The sequence below is a fragment of the Sebastes umbrosus genome, chromosome 23 (assembly GCF_015220745.1).
Source record: "Sebastes umbrosus isolate fSebUmb1 chromosome 23, fSebUmb1.pri, whole genome shotgun sequence".
Lineage (NCBI taxonomy): Eukaryota > Metazoa > Chordata > Actinopteri > Perciformes > Sebastidae > Sebastes > Sebastes umbrosus.
In genome coordinates this window covers 7644797-7661203 of record NC_051291.1, presented here as the reverse complement: position 1 = coordinate 7661203, position 16407 = coordinate 7644797, and the positions used below count along the sequence as shown (strand labels likewise).

The 16407-nt window shown below is 41.6% G+C and overlaps 1 protein-coding gene across 4 annotated transcripts in view; it reads left to right on the top strand.

The window, feature by feature from the left end:
- Nucleotides 1-16407, top strand: part of usp6nl (USP6 N-terminal like) — an 86957-nt gene that overhangs the window by 25428 nt on the left and 45122 nt on the right. The window contains exon 1 of one of the 4 annotated variants that reach the window (XM_037760435.1): nucleotides 4247-4439. The exons of 2 other annotated variants lie outside the window; for them this stretch is intronic. In XM_037760435.1, coding sequence (XP_037616363.1) covers nucleotides 4415-4439 — 25 coding nt within the window. In that variant the 5' untranslated portion in view covers nucleotides 4247-4414. Of the gene's footprint in view, nucleotides 1-4246; nucleotides 4440-10267; nucleotides 11181-16407 lie in introns of those variants that run through there. One more of the 4 variants, XM_037760433.1, reaches the window with a different exon arrangement.

The window sequence follows — 16407 nt, the reverse complement described above, 5'->3', positions numbered from 1 at the left end:
TTGCAGGGCCTTTGTAATGGATTTTTTAATGGCTGGATGGATTTCTGTGGATGAGTGGAGCATGGAAGAACAGTTTTGATACCTTTTTCATCGCTGGTGCTGCCGCTGGCTGGCTGGCTGGCTGCAGCTGAAAAATGGTTAACGCTGCCGCCTGGTTATTTCACTGCTGCTGGGCTAGTTTTCCATACGGCTGCACTTTTATCAAGTTTTCCAGCTATATTATACAGCTCAAAGTGGACCTTGGGGTTTACAGAGGGTTGGTGTGGCATATATTTGCTCTTTATTCCTGATGTTCTGGGCAAAATCCCAGCAGACCAAGTTTGTTTTTCTTTGAGGAGCAGGGTGTGACGTGAATTGGCAGAGATAAGGGAAGGAGAGAGCAACACTCCGAGTAAATGACATTATCAAGCCATAAAATAAAAAGATTTCACTTTCATATCAGGTTTTATAGGATGCAGAGAGCCGTGGTTCCCTGCAGCTTTGGTGAAATTGGCCTGTTTCATTGATTTAAACTGGTTTCACCCATTTTAAACCAACTGTGTGCTGAGTTTTTTCCAGTGGATAATATAACTGAGAAAGAACAGAAGCTGCTCTGTGCCGACTACAGACTCCACTTATGAAGAACAAGAAGAACTTTTTGGATAAATATTGTATGATTTATCTACAAAGATATTTTTAAGCAAGATAATTACACCAAGAAAATTTGATACGAACCCAGACAAATCTTTTCATGGCCTCTCTAGTTGCCATGGTGAGCAGAGACGTGCTGCTGTTTTTGGTGGCGGCAGCGGCGGCCCTCCCGCTCAGAAAGTTTAGTTCATCAATACGTAATGTCTGGACTTCACACAGATTTCGTACAATGAAGAAAGCTTTGCTGTGTTTGATTGTGTGGCTTCTAATGCCGTAAGATGTGCTTTTCTTTTTGCTGAGATGCTGGGAATTCACCCAGATTTAATTTTAACCACTTTGCTCCGTCTCAGTCAGTGCTATCCATCTGTCATCAAGTTATTTTCTCTTTTTATTGAAAATAACAGAGTTGACGCAGTTGTTGTACACTAGTAAGATTATTCAAAATCACTGGATACATATCATGGTTTCAGCGTCAAAGTTCAGTGTGTTTAAAGTAAAGTGAGGGAAAGAAATGGTATGAAATCTGTTGAACAAAGGTCATGGACCTCAACAGATTAATTTCTGGATTCATTATTTAGTGTGTGAAATGTCAAAAACTGTTGAAAAACAGCCAACACAACTTCCCAATACCAAAGTGACGTCTTCAAATTGCTCGATTTTTTCCAACCAATAGTATATTTCAGATTTAATTTACTTTCTTATACAGGGCTTCAGAGCGCAACCATTTTGATAGATATATATAAGTGTGCCGTTACGCTTCCGTTGTGCAGCTAACATGCTGTTAAAGTGTCAGACATGCTTTAGTGATCCTTTACAGAGAGATTAGAAACACACACGTATAAGACGTAGCACAGGTTGTCTCATAAAACCTGACAAAACATGATGCATGATGTCACTGCAGCGTCTTCAGATCAAGTGTTAATGACTAACAGAATATCTTATCAGACCAAAGCACATTCGCAACCTCCCAACGCCGCCATGAGCCGTCGTCTTACAGTAAACCAGTGACCAGGGAAGAGACCACACACACTCAGAGCAGGCAGTGACAAACACCTCGCCGCCCGTCAACCCGTGATAAACGACACGCACCCTATCGACCAATGTCAAGCGGGATACACCTGATCGACTGCGTGATGTATGAATGCGTGTGTGTGAGAGAGACGGAGAGGGCGAGCGTGGAGCATTGTGGGTAATATTCGTTGACTCCCACGCTGGTGTCGCAGTCACCAGGACCGTGTCGTCGTAGATCTTCGGCTGTCTGCCTCTGCTTACATCAAACCCCCGCCTCTTCTGCTGCTCGGCCTCGGCCCTCTGCTGCTTTACCAGCTGTTTATATTTACATGCGTGCTTTCACACACACGTCTGTTTACTGAGGTCTCTCTATAGAAGCTACTGAATCTCCACCTTGGTGGTAAACATCGTGGCTGTTTACTGGGAGGTTGGGTCACGCTGGCCTGGGAGAGGTCAGCTCAGAGGAGGTCTGGTCCTTAATGTCAGGTCACAATCAGACTGATTTATTGGCCTTTGGTTCAGCCTGTTTGAACTCTAGAACATTTACTCCTTTATTTCATGGAGGAAGGAAATGACTGAAACCATATTTTATTTATACTTAATATTTATTTATTAAGTCTCACGCTTATTTTCTCAGCTAATCGTATAATTGTTTGATGAATGATCTCTCAAAAAAGAGTTTTCCAGAGTCAGAGAAATATTTAAATGTATTGTTTTGTCCCATTAGTTCAAATCCCATACATAATAATTTTACTGAAGATAATTTAAATACAAAAGGACAAACAAATATTAAATAATTGGCAAAGGATTAAAAACAAACAAAAACAAACACAATGAGAAATAAAAAATTGAATAAAATAATAAAAATTGAATAAAAAAAAATTTGGGGATCAAGTTGCTTACAAATTCCACATGAAATTTCATTGATGTGGTATATCCAAAATAAAAATAAAAAAACGACTTTATATCTGCAGGTTACATATGAGGAGATTTAAAGCTTAGAATCAGCGTAGTCCAGGAAGGGACGCCACATTTTCTCAATTTTGTCGGCAGAGCCACGAAGCATAAACCTGAGTTTCTCTAGTTTTAAGTGTTGTATGACGTCTCTCAACCATAAAACTCAACTGGGAGGTTTTTCCAGTTCAGGGAGAACCAGCAACAACAATACAAAGGTCAGAGTTTTATGAGTCAACAGTAGTGACATGAGTGGAACCACTTGCCTGAAACCACTAGGCTACCGTGGCGCTCCAAGTCAATTTTATTCATACAGCCTAAAATCACAAATTTGTCTCGGAGGGCTTTACAGTCTGTCCCACATACGACACCCTCTGTCTTTACACCCTCGAATCAAAAGAGGAAAAACTCCAAGATTGGGACAAAAAAAAAAAAACTCTTGAAAGAGCAACAGAAGAGCGATCCTTCCTAAAGATATTTGTGTGCAAAAGTAAAATAACAATATGGAGAAACAGATAAAAATAAAGTCCAAGTGTTAAGCTATGAAAACAAAGTTCAAACAATCCCATTATGGCTTTGGGTATGTCTCTAACCTCAGGGGAATACCACTTATGAGTCATGTTTGCAAACGCTGGTTTGCATTTTATGGAGCGACGCAAACCCAAACGAACCACACGCAAAAATGCAACAAATTAAACTCAACCATTGTGGTTCCAAACAGACACAACAATAGTCAGCCAAACATTTGTGAACTTCTGCAGTCAGCACGGCTCAGATAACCATGCCATTTGTGTATAATACAGACAGGAAATTGTATTAAAAGTTCCTAAAAAACAACAGGAAAACTCATCTCTGATACAATATGCAAATAATCTGCCCAAAATTCATCCAAATTGCTCGTTTTACACAAACTTCCTGTAGTTGTTGCGTTCACTATTTGGGTTAATTGTACAGTTTATGGCATGCATTGAATATAATATGAAATATCCATAAAATGTGTGACTGAGTCAGGGGTTGTATGATAGAAAAGGGGTCATTTAAGGAAAAAGGTTGGGAACCAGTGGACTAAATTACACCTTGATATTGAATAATATCCGAATACTTTTTAAAGGTTTATTAAAAAGATAAGCATGATAGTAAGTGAATCAGTGTTGGCCTTCAAAAACTTGTGATTTAATAAATTCTTTTCTCATAAACAGACGTCCTTGCTTCAAAGGAGGAGGTTGTTTTTGGCCAAAATTTGAATGAGGTTTTGAATAGAACATTTTGCTATAAAGGGATTAAAGCAGGACAGATGGCATTGGAAAACTTTCATAGCACGACATGTATTGTCGCCGTGAAGGACGCTGGAGTCTGATTGGTCAAAAAGCTGCACACTTCAAACAGGAAATGACACGGGGGAGGGCAAACAGGAAGTGTGAGACAGAGCCGTAATGTTGTTCTAGTGTGTTTTCTTTCCCGTCCGTTCCCATTCCCTCGCTCGCTCGCTGTGGCACGGCGCCAGGCCGAGAGAGAGGAAGGAGAGAGGAAAGGGAGTCGGAGAGAGCAGGGCATTCTGGGGAAACCCCCCCCCCCCCCTCCCCTGCTTCCATCCTCACACATTAAACTGTCCTGAAATGCTGACTCAAACCTCTGTGCTTTATTGTCTCCAAGGAGTGTTGGAGTGTAGTGACGTGCAGGAGGGTTTGCACTCAGATGTTCAGTGTTTTATTGTTGTCAGTGTGGAAAACTCTGGATTTTAAAGTAGGATGCGACACTTCAGCTCTCTGCTGTCGGGCCTCTTTCATCGGGTGGACAGAGACATGTCTCCAATGGGATAATGTTGCTGCATGTCTGTTGGAATTGTAAGTAGGAACTTGTTTGCTACAACAACTTGTTACTGCTCCCCAGAGACCAATCGAGTCATTAAGCTTAAATTGTCATATCAGAAACGATTTAATTCTTGACAAAAGATGCAACTCTTGGAAAAACTTTAAATGGCAATAATCAATATATTGATGTTACCACTGGGTCACATGACTGCTTGTGAAAGGGGGTCAAACCCACAGAGAATTATCACCCGACTCTGCAGTTCCTCTCAGCTCTATGGAGCGTTTTATCGTCTTTCATCTCATTGTTTTGATTGTACAGCCCACAATTTCCGGATGCAGCAGGCAGAATTTTTTTTTTTATTGAAGGTTTTGTTTAGTTTAAATATCAACAAAAACAGCAATTTCAGTTAAAAGCACTGAGGATAGTTGTCTTGTGAGGTTGTAATGTTCAATATTTAGCTAATATTAGACAATATTTTGGCTGAATCGAGCTGTACTGTATTGTTTTGTGATAACTAAGAAGAAATTTCTGTACAGAAATGGTAAACTGTTTGAGGAAATTTAGAAACCGTGCCATCATTACAGTTTGTCCACCAACGTTGTTTAACTTTAAAGTACCCAATGCAGTACGTAATATTAAAAAGAACTTACTGAACTATTAATAATAATAATAATAATAATAGTAATAATAATAGTAATAATAATAATAATAATAATAATCATAGTAATAATAATAATAATATATATTAGGTACTATTTATAAAAAAAAATGTTTGTTTTAGTTTTTTTTCAAAAATAAATACTGATATAATATTTTGGACTTTTTTTTTAACTTTCAAATATTAGTATTGGCCTCAAAAACATAGCGTTCGTCAGGCTATACTCAGATATTAGCATTTTAACATGCAAATTTAACTACTAGTGGATGCTAATATTCCATTTTTAACATTTTAGCATGTTAAGTTAGCGTGATGGTAGTTTTTTATTTTAGCATTAAGCTCAAATACAGTGGAGGTTGATGGTAATTAGTTTTAAAGGTATCCTGTCATAAAATGAAGTTAAAGAGTTGGAAAAGTGGAAGGTTTGACCTAGTGGTGCTGGATAGTCAGGAGCTCAGTATAGATTCATCCTCTGGGGATCTCAACTGACTAAAACACATCAGCTTCACAACCATCCGTTGGTCTATCCCTACACATGCACAGAGCTAAGTTTTTTAAGTGTGAGCCAAATTAGCAGTAGACATGTATCTGCTTGTTCATGTTCATATTGTTCTCGTGCATCGTGGTATCTCATTGGCATTCAGCAGCAGGACTCTGAGTGCCGTGACGCACTGAAGCGCAGCAGGCAGCATTAATCAATGTGCCGAGCAATCAGCACCGAACCTAATTCAATCAGCCCTCCAACAGAATGCTGCCATTAGGACAACACAGGAGTTTGTGTTCACACTGCTCTCATGTCTGTGTGTGTGTGTAGGAGTCCTCTCTGTTGGCCGCCGCCGACCCGAAACAAACCCCTTTAGAGAGTCAGAGTGGAGACCAGCGGAAGCAGATAGAGAGCATTATGGAGAGGAGAGCTGTGTAAAATTGGGGTTGCCACTTTCTTGCGGTGCACCAGAGAGATGACAGTGTAGCTGGTTTTGTCCTTTTCTATGAAGTGGGTGGAAACAAAGAAGTGGCATCGAGTTGAAAAGACGTTCACAGTGTGTTTTCCTGGCAGGCAGCGGAGATGTTCATTCATTCATGTTGTGATAACTGCGGACAGTTCTTGACTAATTCTATGTGTTTCCGATTGAAGTCTCTTTTCTGACACTTTTTGTATCCCACTCAAGGCCGTCTCCTCTCTTCTTCTTTGGTAATATTAAACATGTTCTTCCATCTAATCTGCCAAAACTTTTCTTGCTTTGTAAATTTCTTACCCATTATCATTCTGCTAAAGTTGTTTCTCAAACCAATCGGGATCATCGAGGGCTCATTATGTCCTCGCAGACAGCAAAAAAAACCTTCCCACACTCACATCTGGAATCACAAGTATCCCAAATCCTCTGTATTAACTGCTAACAGCTTTCTCGCGCTGCAAAATATACAATTCTGGACAAAAGTCTGTACTCTTGTTGTACGGACAAACCTAAATATGTAGAATATAAACACAAAAACTGTCTTTCTGCAGCTTCAGTCCAAAACAGACTGAAGTCTGTAATCTAAGAAAATTAAAACTACCACTACTACTAATCCAAACTATTTAGATAATTGTCTAATCTGTAATTTCAGTCATTTTTCAAGTGAAAAAGGACAAATACTGTCTGGTTTCACTTTCTCCAAGTGAGAATTTGCTGCTTTTCTTTGTCACATATGACAGCATATTACAAATCTTTTGCTTTTGAACTGTTGGTCGGACAAAACAAGCAGATTGAAGACATCACACTGGGCTTTTTTTGCATTTTATAGACTAATATATTAAGCGAGAAAATAATCTGTAGATGAAAATAATCGTTAGTTGCAGCTCTAATAAACAGTGCTACAAAAACACCTGTATCGACCTACACAAACCTGTTTCCAATCCCTCCGCCCTGCTCTCTACAGCTGTCGCTGTGTTTTTTCAACCTGTGTTCAGTGTCTCCTCTCTCTGACCTCCAAGATCGACCAGCATCGACTGCGTCTCGGTTGCCAGTTACAGTGAAGGAGGCCGAGCTCTTATCTGATCTGTAAATTAAAGGGACGATGCATCAGCAACTCAACCAGACTTACAGTATCTGTCTCCAACAAGTAGGTGTTGAGGTGAACTCATGGAGGGCCTATTGATCTGGTGTCTGGGAGAAGGCTGCTGTATGACTGGACCTATGGGTGCTGTCGGGAGGAGACTGAGGGGCTCTATCAATACCTTACTGCACCCCCACCTCTCTCCTATTCCCTCACCTTACTTAGTCTTTCCCTCTCATGTGTGACTCATTTGATAATCCCCCTTGAAATACAGAATATAAAACCACCAAAAAGAAATGTCAGATTTTACATATCAATCCTTGGGAGGTTCTTTCTTGTGAATGCTTGTAAGGTGAGGAAGAGGTAAGACGTAGGTCTGTCCTCAACCAAAGAAATTCTTAGTCTATAATTATACTGTCACAAGGGGTCGGGGTTGGAACCTACTGCCATTGTCAACCAGTGCAACCCGATATCACGCCAAAGCGTGTAATAGACCCGCCTGTACACCAGAGGATAGCGTGTCAGTGTCACGTTTTGCCTCGCCGAGGCGTGAATATTACACGCGTGTATGAAGGTGCAATACCGGCAGAGGGCAACAAAAACACTCACTTAGTTTGGACGTTAGTTAGATTAGGAAAAACGTCATGGTTGAGTTCGAAATGAGTACGGAAACTAAGTAAAACACATACGGAAACAACGTAACCTCAGTACGGCAATCGATTTACTAACGTTACTAACGTAGCCTACAAAAAAATAAACCACAGGTCTTGAACATCGGTCTCCTGGTTGAAAGTCCTGTGTTTGTTGGACCCATACGCCTTTTCATGCGACTGGGCTGACCAGCGGCAACAATGGGGAAATATGACGAGTACATCTACCTGCATAAATGTGGACATAGCTGCAGCCTGTGCACGACTTTACATGGAAAACTCTCAGCGTGGTTGTTGTGATGGATGTAATAATGTGCCGCCGGTCTGTTTTTGTAGTGTTGCTCTTGTAGTTGTAAAGCTAATTTACCAGAAGTAGGTGTCGGAATGAGTGTATTCACTGAAAGGTGGACACCATTATGCTTGTAAAAGGCCACACTTTCACCTCCTGTATTATGGGGTCACAGCCTAGCAACAGTGGGTCTGAGGCATAGCAACAGCAGCCGCAGAGTCGGTCCAGCGATGCAGTAATTGGACCTTTTGACTCAGCGCCGGGAGAATCGACACGCTAACAAATACTGACGCACAGAGAGAACATGTGTGTGTCGTTAGAAGAAAAGATTAAATGTGCATGTTTGTGAGAGAGAATATGTAAGTGTCTCCATTAATATAACAAATGAGCTGCTGGTTTTGCTGCAAGGCTGCTGCTCCTCTCTGCATGCTGCACTGTCCTTGGGTAGCTGCGTTGTGTATGTACATGCATGTTTTGGGTGTGTGTTCATGTGCCCCGAAGGTGTGTGAAGTGTCGCTGCTCAAGGTCACTTCATCTTCAGTCCGTCTTGAACACAGGCGCATGAAAACATCAAGCTCCATTATGTCAGAATTCATTGACAACCAGCTCGTTTTAAGTGAAAGGTCAACATCGACGTGATGAATTTGGAAAAACGGACATTGGCCTCGCCCTGGTGGAGCTGGATAAATTATATCTCACCAATAGGAGGAATAAATGGACTGATTACAGCCAGATGATGCAGTTAGAGAGATTGAACAGGCAGGAGGTACAGTATGTGGACTGATTAGAGATGGCATAATGGACGGGGGCGGAGAGGACGCAGCTAACGAGAGAAGTGGAGAGTTACCAAACATTATTATGATGTGTGCGTGCTGTACGAAGACATATTTGATATACTCTAATCTAACGTAATGAAAGGATGGGAGTCTCAAATGCACTGCAAAATAAAAAAAAAACTCCATCTCATCAATCATTTCTGTCTGTAACTGAGCCCTAAAAGTCTTGATTTCTGTTACGGATGCACCGATACGACTGTTTTTCAGACCAAGTACAAGTACTTACATATGAGTTCTTAATAATACCATTACAGTTCTGACAATGACTTTGAAAATATGTCTTATTATCATCAGATGTTCCTCACTTTCTGACTGAAAAATACAACATGATGCTGACATTTTAACATTCAACTTTGGCTTTCTCCAAAATCGCATACTCTGCACTACATACCCAATATGTGTACTATCGTTCAATGTACTTTTGTGTAAATAAACAGTAGTATGTATCTTTTCGAACGCACTGAGCAGTAATTTACGTCGTCACTTCCTGAGAGCCTCCTTGCCGGTTGGAGACATGTAACCGTAGTAACCCGTGCCAACCTCATGTCACCGAAACAACGGTTTTGTGAGAATCAAAGTCTGATTAATTTAAAATATATTTTACGCCCAGCAAAGTGAAATCTTATACTTTACAGAGCTGTCCGCCAACGTCTGTTATGAACGTTGTCGTCACTACCGCATTGCATTGTGGGATATTCATGGGGTTTACAGGTGACCTCAGATAATTCTCTAAGTAAGATGTAGACTAGTGTTGTGTAAAGGGAAAAGCTAGCAGGGCCTAGGACGGATCCCTGAGAAACCCCACATGAGATACCAGTTATAGAGGATGAGAAATTACCCTTACTGACTGAAAAAGAGCCGTAAAAGTTAAACCAGTGTAAAGCCGAAACATTAATGCCGACCACGTCGTGCAGGCAATTAATTCAGACAGTGTGATTTACAGTTTTAAAGATCCACAAGAAGTAAAAATGCCTGCCTCCGCTGTCATGAGTAAATCATTTAAGACTCTCGACAGATCTGGATAAATGTTTCTTCTTCTTGTAATTATCTTTTTCTGTCTTGAAAAGCAACTAAAAATGTCTTCATCACAATAACAGACACGCTGAAGGTTGTGACAAAAGACGGTTTGAAAATGTGAGAGGGCGTAACCTGCAGGATGACAGCGTTACTGATGCTGCTGGGTACAAATCATCCCCGATATATACACACACATCTCCAGCCTTGCATTTACCGCTTTGACATTCAGCTCATGTTCTCAGCCTTACAGTAAATATATACTGTATGGGTGACCGAGACAGAAAGTGACACAATGAGGAGAGGAGGAGGAGGAGGAGGAGGGTGGGGTGCAGGAAAGCAGCGAGAGGAAGGGTGGGAAGGAGATGCTGGGGGTGAGAGAGAGTGGAAACGCTCATTAATAAGAATTTAAAGCATGTGAAGAGAGGACAGCGAGCGAAGCAGCGAGCGTTTGCAGGACTGAGGGAGGATGCGAAAGACAGAGATGGATGGGGAGGGGACGAGGGAGTCAGAAAAGGAGGTGAGAGTTGGACAGTTGAAGAGCAGCATCACCGGTGAACTGTGCACGTATTGATCCACGGCAACCAGGTGGCTTGAAGAAGAAAAAAGACAGAAAAGGAAATAGAAAAAGAGGATTTGCTCTGTTCTGCTTCCCCGCTGCCGATCGCTAAATGTGTGAGAGCCCTCCAGCTGAGCGTCACAACACCACACATCACACGCGAGATGAACACATTCAGTTTGCGAGAGAGGCGGTGGCGCTGCCAGCGAACATCCTCCGCTACTTTCAGCAGCTGCCAGTTGTTGAGTTGAGATTTATCGGCTGTTTCGTGTGGACCAGAGGCAGCATCAGAAGCACTTATCAGGTAGTGTGTTTGCTGCTGCACATCTGTGCTCGGAGACCAGCTTTTTATGGAATATAGAGAAACGGCAGCAAAGAGTATCTGAGGATATCTGAGTGCCGGAGAGTTTGCGAGCATGTGTTGAAATCTGGGAAAAGAAGATTTAAAGAAAAGGCAGTTTTTTTCAACTCCCAGCTCTCGTACGACACCACCCAGAAAGGAGCACCAGGACTCGGGGAAGTCGAGGAGCCGGGAGACACGATGTGGATTAGGGGATGAGTCCTAAAGAGGGATGAGGTTGTGGAGGGTGAGAGGGCAAGAATGGGCCGCCCCTGCCCTGTGCCACGTCCGGCTGCCTGCGCTGCTGCCTCCCCGTGACCATGCAGGTCCTGCAGATCGTCAAGGAGCTTGTGTCGCCGTCCAGACGCAGGGCAGCGGCTAGATTTGGAGGTGTGTCCACGCTATCATAGCCACTAATCGTATATCTCAACTAGACGTCAGTCACTAGTCGTGTTTTTCATTCAATTGTCAAGCGAATTTTAAGCAAACTTTTGAAATGTTGCAAAAAAAAGAAATGAGAATTAGGCATGTTTCCATTACGGCTGCACAATTAATCGAAAATCAATCAAAATCACGATTTTTTTTTTGGCTTCCCACAACTAAATGAACATGATCAACTGAAATATTGACGTTTAAAATCATGCTCCGCTCATAGAAAACTCTGCTGCATATCAAATCAAGCGCTTCTTAAACTAACAGCCAGCCACCAGGGGGCGATCAGTCATGTGAGTTAAATGTTCGCTACGTAAAAATGTATTCGGCAAAGGTTTCCATAATCCATTTAGCGCATAGTCTTTTTTTGACAAAGGTTAAAAACCACCTCAATCGAGTTGAATTCTGCCGTTTCCATACAGCTTTTCTGATGCAATACTTCAAAATGTGCATAAAAATACCTGAATTGAAACACGGCTAGTGTCCACCTTCTACTTTATATCCACGTCTTCATCAATCTATAGAATCCAAGAACATTTTGGGGGAAAATCTCAATATGGGGAAAAGGGCAGCGGTCTAAAGAATTTCTGAGCCATGAGTTGAATGTTTGCAGTAGGGTTAGACCAATATGAAGGGCATACAAGCCTTTTATTAAAACTGGTTATTGATGGATGTTGTCCTCCCCTGATATTATGAATTTCTGAGTGTCAGTCTGTCAAACAAGAATGAAAGCTGCCTCTCCTTGCTGTCAGAAGCTGTTAATCGTCCTGTGACGTCTTCATTAGTTTAATGGTGGTTTCAGAGGAGAGGGTTTGTGGGCTAAATTCTGCATCCAAAGGCTTTTCCGCTCTAGGATCAGTTTCACAAAGATTTATTGGACTGTCAAGTCTTAGTTTTGCTCTTAAAGGTTTCAGAACGCTTGAAACAAACTAGTGTGTATGAAGTGTTGTCCGACCACGTCTAAAGGTCCTGACACACTAAGCCGACGGTTGGCCGTTGGACAGTTTGGGGCTGTCGGTGTTTCCCGCACTGTCTGCTCTAGTCTGCCCGTATCGGAGGTGTTTTGGCAGATTCAGTATGTTGAATCTGTTGTGGAGCTCGTCTGTGAGAGAAATCACTCTGATTGGCTGTTCAGCTTAAATAAATCACAAGAAGAGGAATGGAAATGAGTCAAGAGGGCAATCCTTATTGTTGAGCCCTGTTTTTTATCTGTCACTCATTGCCAATGTTGAATGTGACACTTTCCATACCTGAAGGGTTTACTTTTCTTGGCATGGAACTGGTCCAATTTCATAGTAAAGTTGTCCTCAATGTCAATGTGGATGAGGTTAAACTTCTCTCTGTGCCTGTGTGGCGTTTGACTGAATGAGAAGGACTTTCCCCTGGAGTCACCGCTGTAATAGCTCTGCTGCTGTGGGACACTAGTGTACTATATGTGTGTGTCCTGCAGCTTCATTTCTCTGGTGTGTAATGAATAATGAAGCTCGGTGCCCGGGGTAATGGAACACTCTGTGACTTCTGACCCCCTTCGTCCTGTCTCCCGATTGGATCGGATAGCCTCGATCTGCGTCCAATATTGCGAAACACAAGCGTTGTTTTTTATTGTCGTAGCCACAAGTTTGTCCGAGAGTTTTTTTTTTTTCCCCTGCAGGAGGAAGAAAGCCACAGCTTGCTGACTTCTCACTTCATTGCACCTCAAATAAAAAAGGAGCCTCTGTGTTTCCAGAGGGGCGATTTGCATAAATTTAACGAGCGGTTGATGGGCAGGTAAATTGGTGCTTCTTGCAGATTTCCCCTAAAATGTGTTGTAATTAGAACATTGATGATCATTTATGATAATTTTCCCGAAGCACTTTCATTCTCAAGCATATTGCCAGATGTGTGTTTTCCTAAATTTGCTTGGGGTGTGTATGGCTGTGCTTTTAGGATTAAATTACTTTTTAATTTTCTTTCTTGTACCTGGATTGGCTTTACTGAACATGAAGACAAAGTTTAAAGGTTCCCTATACAATATTCAGAGCATTAATATAGCATGAAACAACGATTTGCTATGTAAAGATATAGAGGAGTAATGCCTACCTGAGCAGAGAATGAAGTCCCTCTCCCTCTGTGTGGGTTGTAACCGGAGCTTCTCTGTGCTTTGTTGACATAGCCGGGCTGGCTGTGCGTGCATTTTAGTGCATGTCACCCTGTGATGGTTAAACTATGTAACTAATCTGCTGTTATCATGCATGCTGAACCGTGGGGGGTGGATCCGTACGGATCATGGATCAACTACGGTCCGTTACACCACTAAAAGCAATCCATTACATACCAGCTCCCAGCCCTCTGTAGTCGAAGCATTCATGTGGTTGAAGCCAGTATGAAAAGCTGAATATACCTGCTCTAAAAGCCAAAAAGGATTCACCTTTAAAGGTGTTTATTCAGGTAGAAAATGCTTGTTGTCTCCTGCCAGCTGGCTTTGAGACCAGCTTTAATTTATCACCTAACCTCACCTAGTGCACTCACGGAGGACCAATTAAACCACGCAAGCGTGCGCTGCAGCTTGCATCCCTTTGGGAAGTCAATATTTTAAGTTTTGGCCTGAATCATAGCTATTGAAGCAGATGTTACAGGTGTTTTATTTTGTGGGGAGTGAACTGACGAATCTTTGAGGCAGTGAACACGGTCAGACGTGTCTTTATCTTACACCAGGGGCCAGTGAGCTTAATGTTACAGCGACAGAACAAGTTAACCTCTGAACTCCAAACTACTCTGTGATCATTTTAATGGATTCTGTCCAGAGGAGTCGCCGACACTCCAGAGCCTGAAACGCTCTGTTTTTAATAGGAATTGTGAGAATTGAATCGGTGCTGTGACCCCTTTTGAAAATGGCAATGACAGTTTTTCCTCGCCAAAATTTAGTGCAAGTTTGCAGCGTTATTTAACCTCCTTTATGACAAGCTAGTATGACATGGTTGGTACCAATGGATTCCTTAGGTTTTCTAGTTTCATATTATACCAGTATCTTCACGCTACCACTTCCGGAAGATCAATTAGGTTAATGTGTGCCGTTAAAACGATTTTGCGTTAACATGTTATCGCATTGACTTTGATGGCCCTACAAATTACACATTATTATAAAACAAAATATTCATATTGAACGCACTTGAAAAACTCAAGTTGTTTGCTTATGTTAAGGTTTGGCAACTAAAACCACTTATTTAAAGTTAGGAAAAGATCATGTTTAAATATTACTTTTACTACTATGCTGTTTAACTCAGACACATGGTATGTCCCAACCATAAATCACTTATTCCTTGTGCTTACACAGCACATAAAGAAGATATTAAAGTGAATCAGAGGAATATAAAGTGCAGTGCAGTAACTACTGAAATGCCACTAAATTCATGTTGTAATGATTTATTGTCGCCACAAGTGGAACCTTTTAACATGAACCAACCTGCACTCAGCCCCCAGCTCCAGAGTGTGTATTAGACTTGATGACGAGTGTGTGAAAGTCATTGTGAGGCAGGTAAGTGTGTGTAATCAGCTCTAAAGGCGCAGACACTTAAACAGAGAGAGTGTTTTAGAGATTTCGGCTGCTTTATCGACAGCCCGGGAACGATTCGCACTTTCCATTTTGGCTGTCGTCTTTATCTCCGTCCATCAGCCCTGCACAGGAATTCACCTTGGCTCTTCTCTCAGCGTGGATCAATGCAGGCAGATTTAGAGATGGCCTCCGACAGATACAGCACACACACTAACACACACCCACTGCAGTGCCGTGCCGAGGTGCGATGGTGCAGGAGGCGAGCAGATGTTGTTGGTGTGAGCCCCGTGGTGAGGGAGGAGCACATTGCAATCACAGCTTGTTCCCTTTTAGCTTGTTCATCTAAAAAAGCAGAGTAAATACGCAACTGAGCATGCTCAGTGACGTCCGCAACGTTTAAAAACAAAATACAGTATGATATAATACAATTATGGCTTCTTATGGATGCTACAAGAGCCCTATGGCAGTGGTCCCACTTTTTTGTTGCCCTTGTGACCCTTTAAAATGGAGCAATTAGGTGTTCTTAATTAAATGATCAATCATTTGTACCATAAAATGTCAAAGTAAAGAAAAATGGCCGTTACAGTTTCTTAAGCCCAATGTGATGCCACTAAAATTGCTTGTTTTGCCTGACAAAAACTCCAAAAGATGTTTAGTTTACTACCACATTCGACTAATTAATTAATCAATTAATTAATCAACCAATTAACCGATTGCTTGACCCAGGTCCCGCCCCCCCTTAGTTGCTAGGTCGGACAAGCTTGACAGAAGGAAACATACTACTTCATACTATTTCATACTTAGGGGCGGCATGAAGCAGAGATAATATAACAAAATCAGATGAAATAATGCAGGTTCACCAAAAACTCACAACTCCAGCGGGACCTCCGTCAAAGAGTATAGAAGCAAAGAGACGAAACTCATGTGTTTTTTTGACAACAGCTGCCATTTTGGACATAAAACGCTTATAATATTTATAATATTTTATTGTTCAACACAGGCCATTTCGGTAGAATATGACAGTAGAATAGAAATAATTTAGTTTTACTTTTGTACGGCACTTTTTAGGCGGACTGTTTTACTGGCGTCTGGTAGTCGCTTTCAGTCCAAAATGGCGGAAGCTTAGCTTTGCTGCTGGGCGCTGATGTTACATGGAACGAACAATTGACTTTCACGGGGCAGACTGTCAGACCCTGATGCAGTAAAACAAGAGGTTTTCTAAAGGGACTCTGGTGCTCGGAAACACTACCGCTTTTGTCCACAGCGACCACCAAAATCAACACAAAATGAAAGTTACTCGTAGTAACTGTGACTATATACAATATAATGTGTCCTTGAAGATTGGGACACCAACGTAATGTGACTTATATAGTAATATTACCTTTGAACAGACGTAGCATATAGTGCATGTATAACCCAACAGGAAAGAGGAAAGTTTACCGAGGTTCTACCGGGTTTCAAGCTTGCTCATCTGTTATTGAAGCAAAGAGCGAAAAGGGGCGGGACTTGGGAAGGGTCAATTGTTTCAGCGCTAGAATAAGTCAACTAAAAAGTGATTATTTATTTTAATTTTAGTTATATTTAGAGGTAAAATTATCCAGGAAGGCACAGAGAATGCAAAGATTAGAGGAATGCCTGAAAAAATCGTGACTC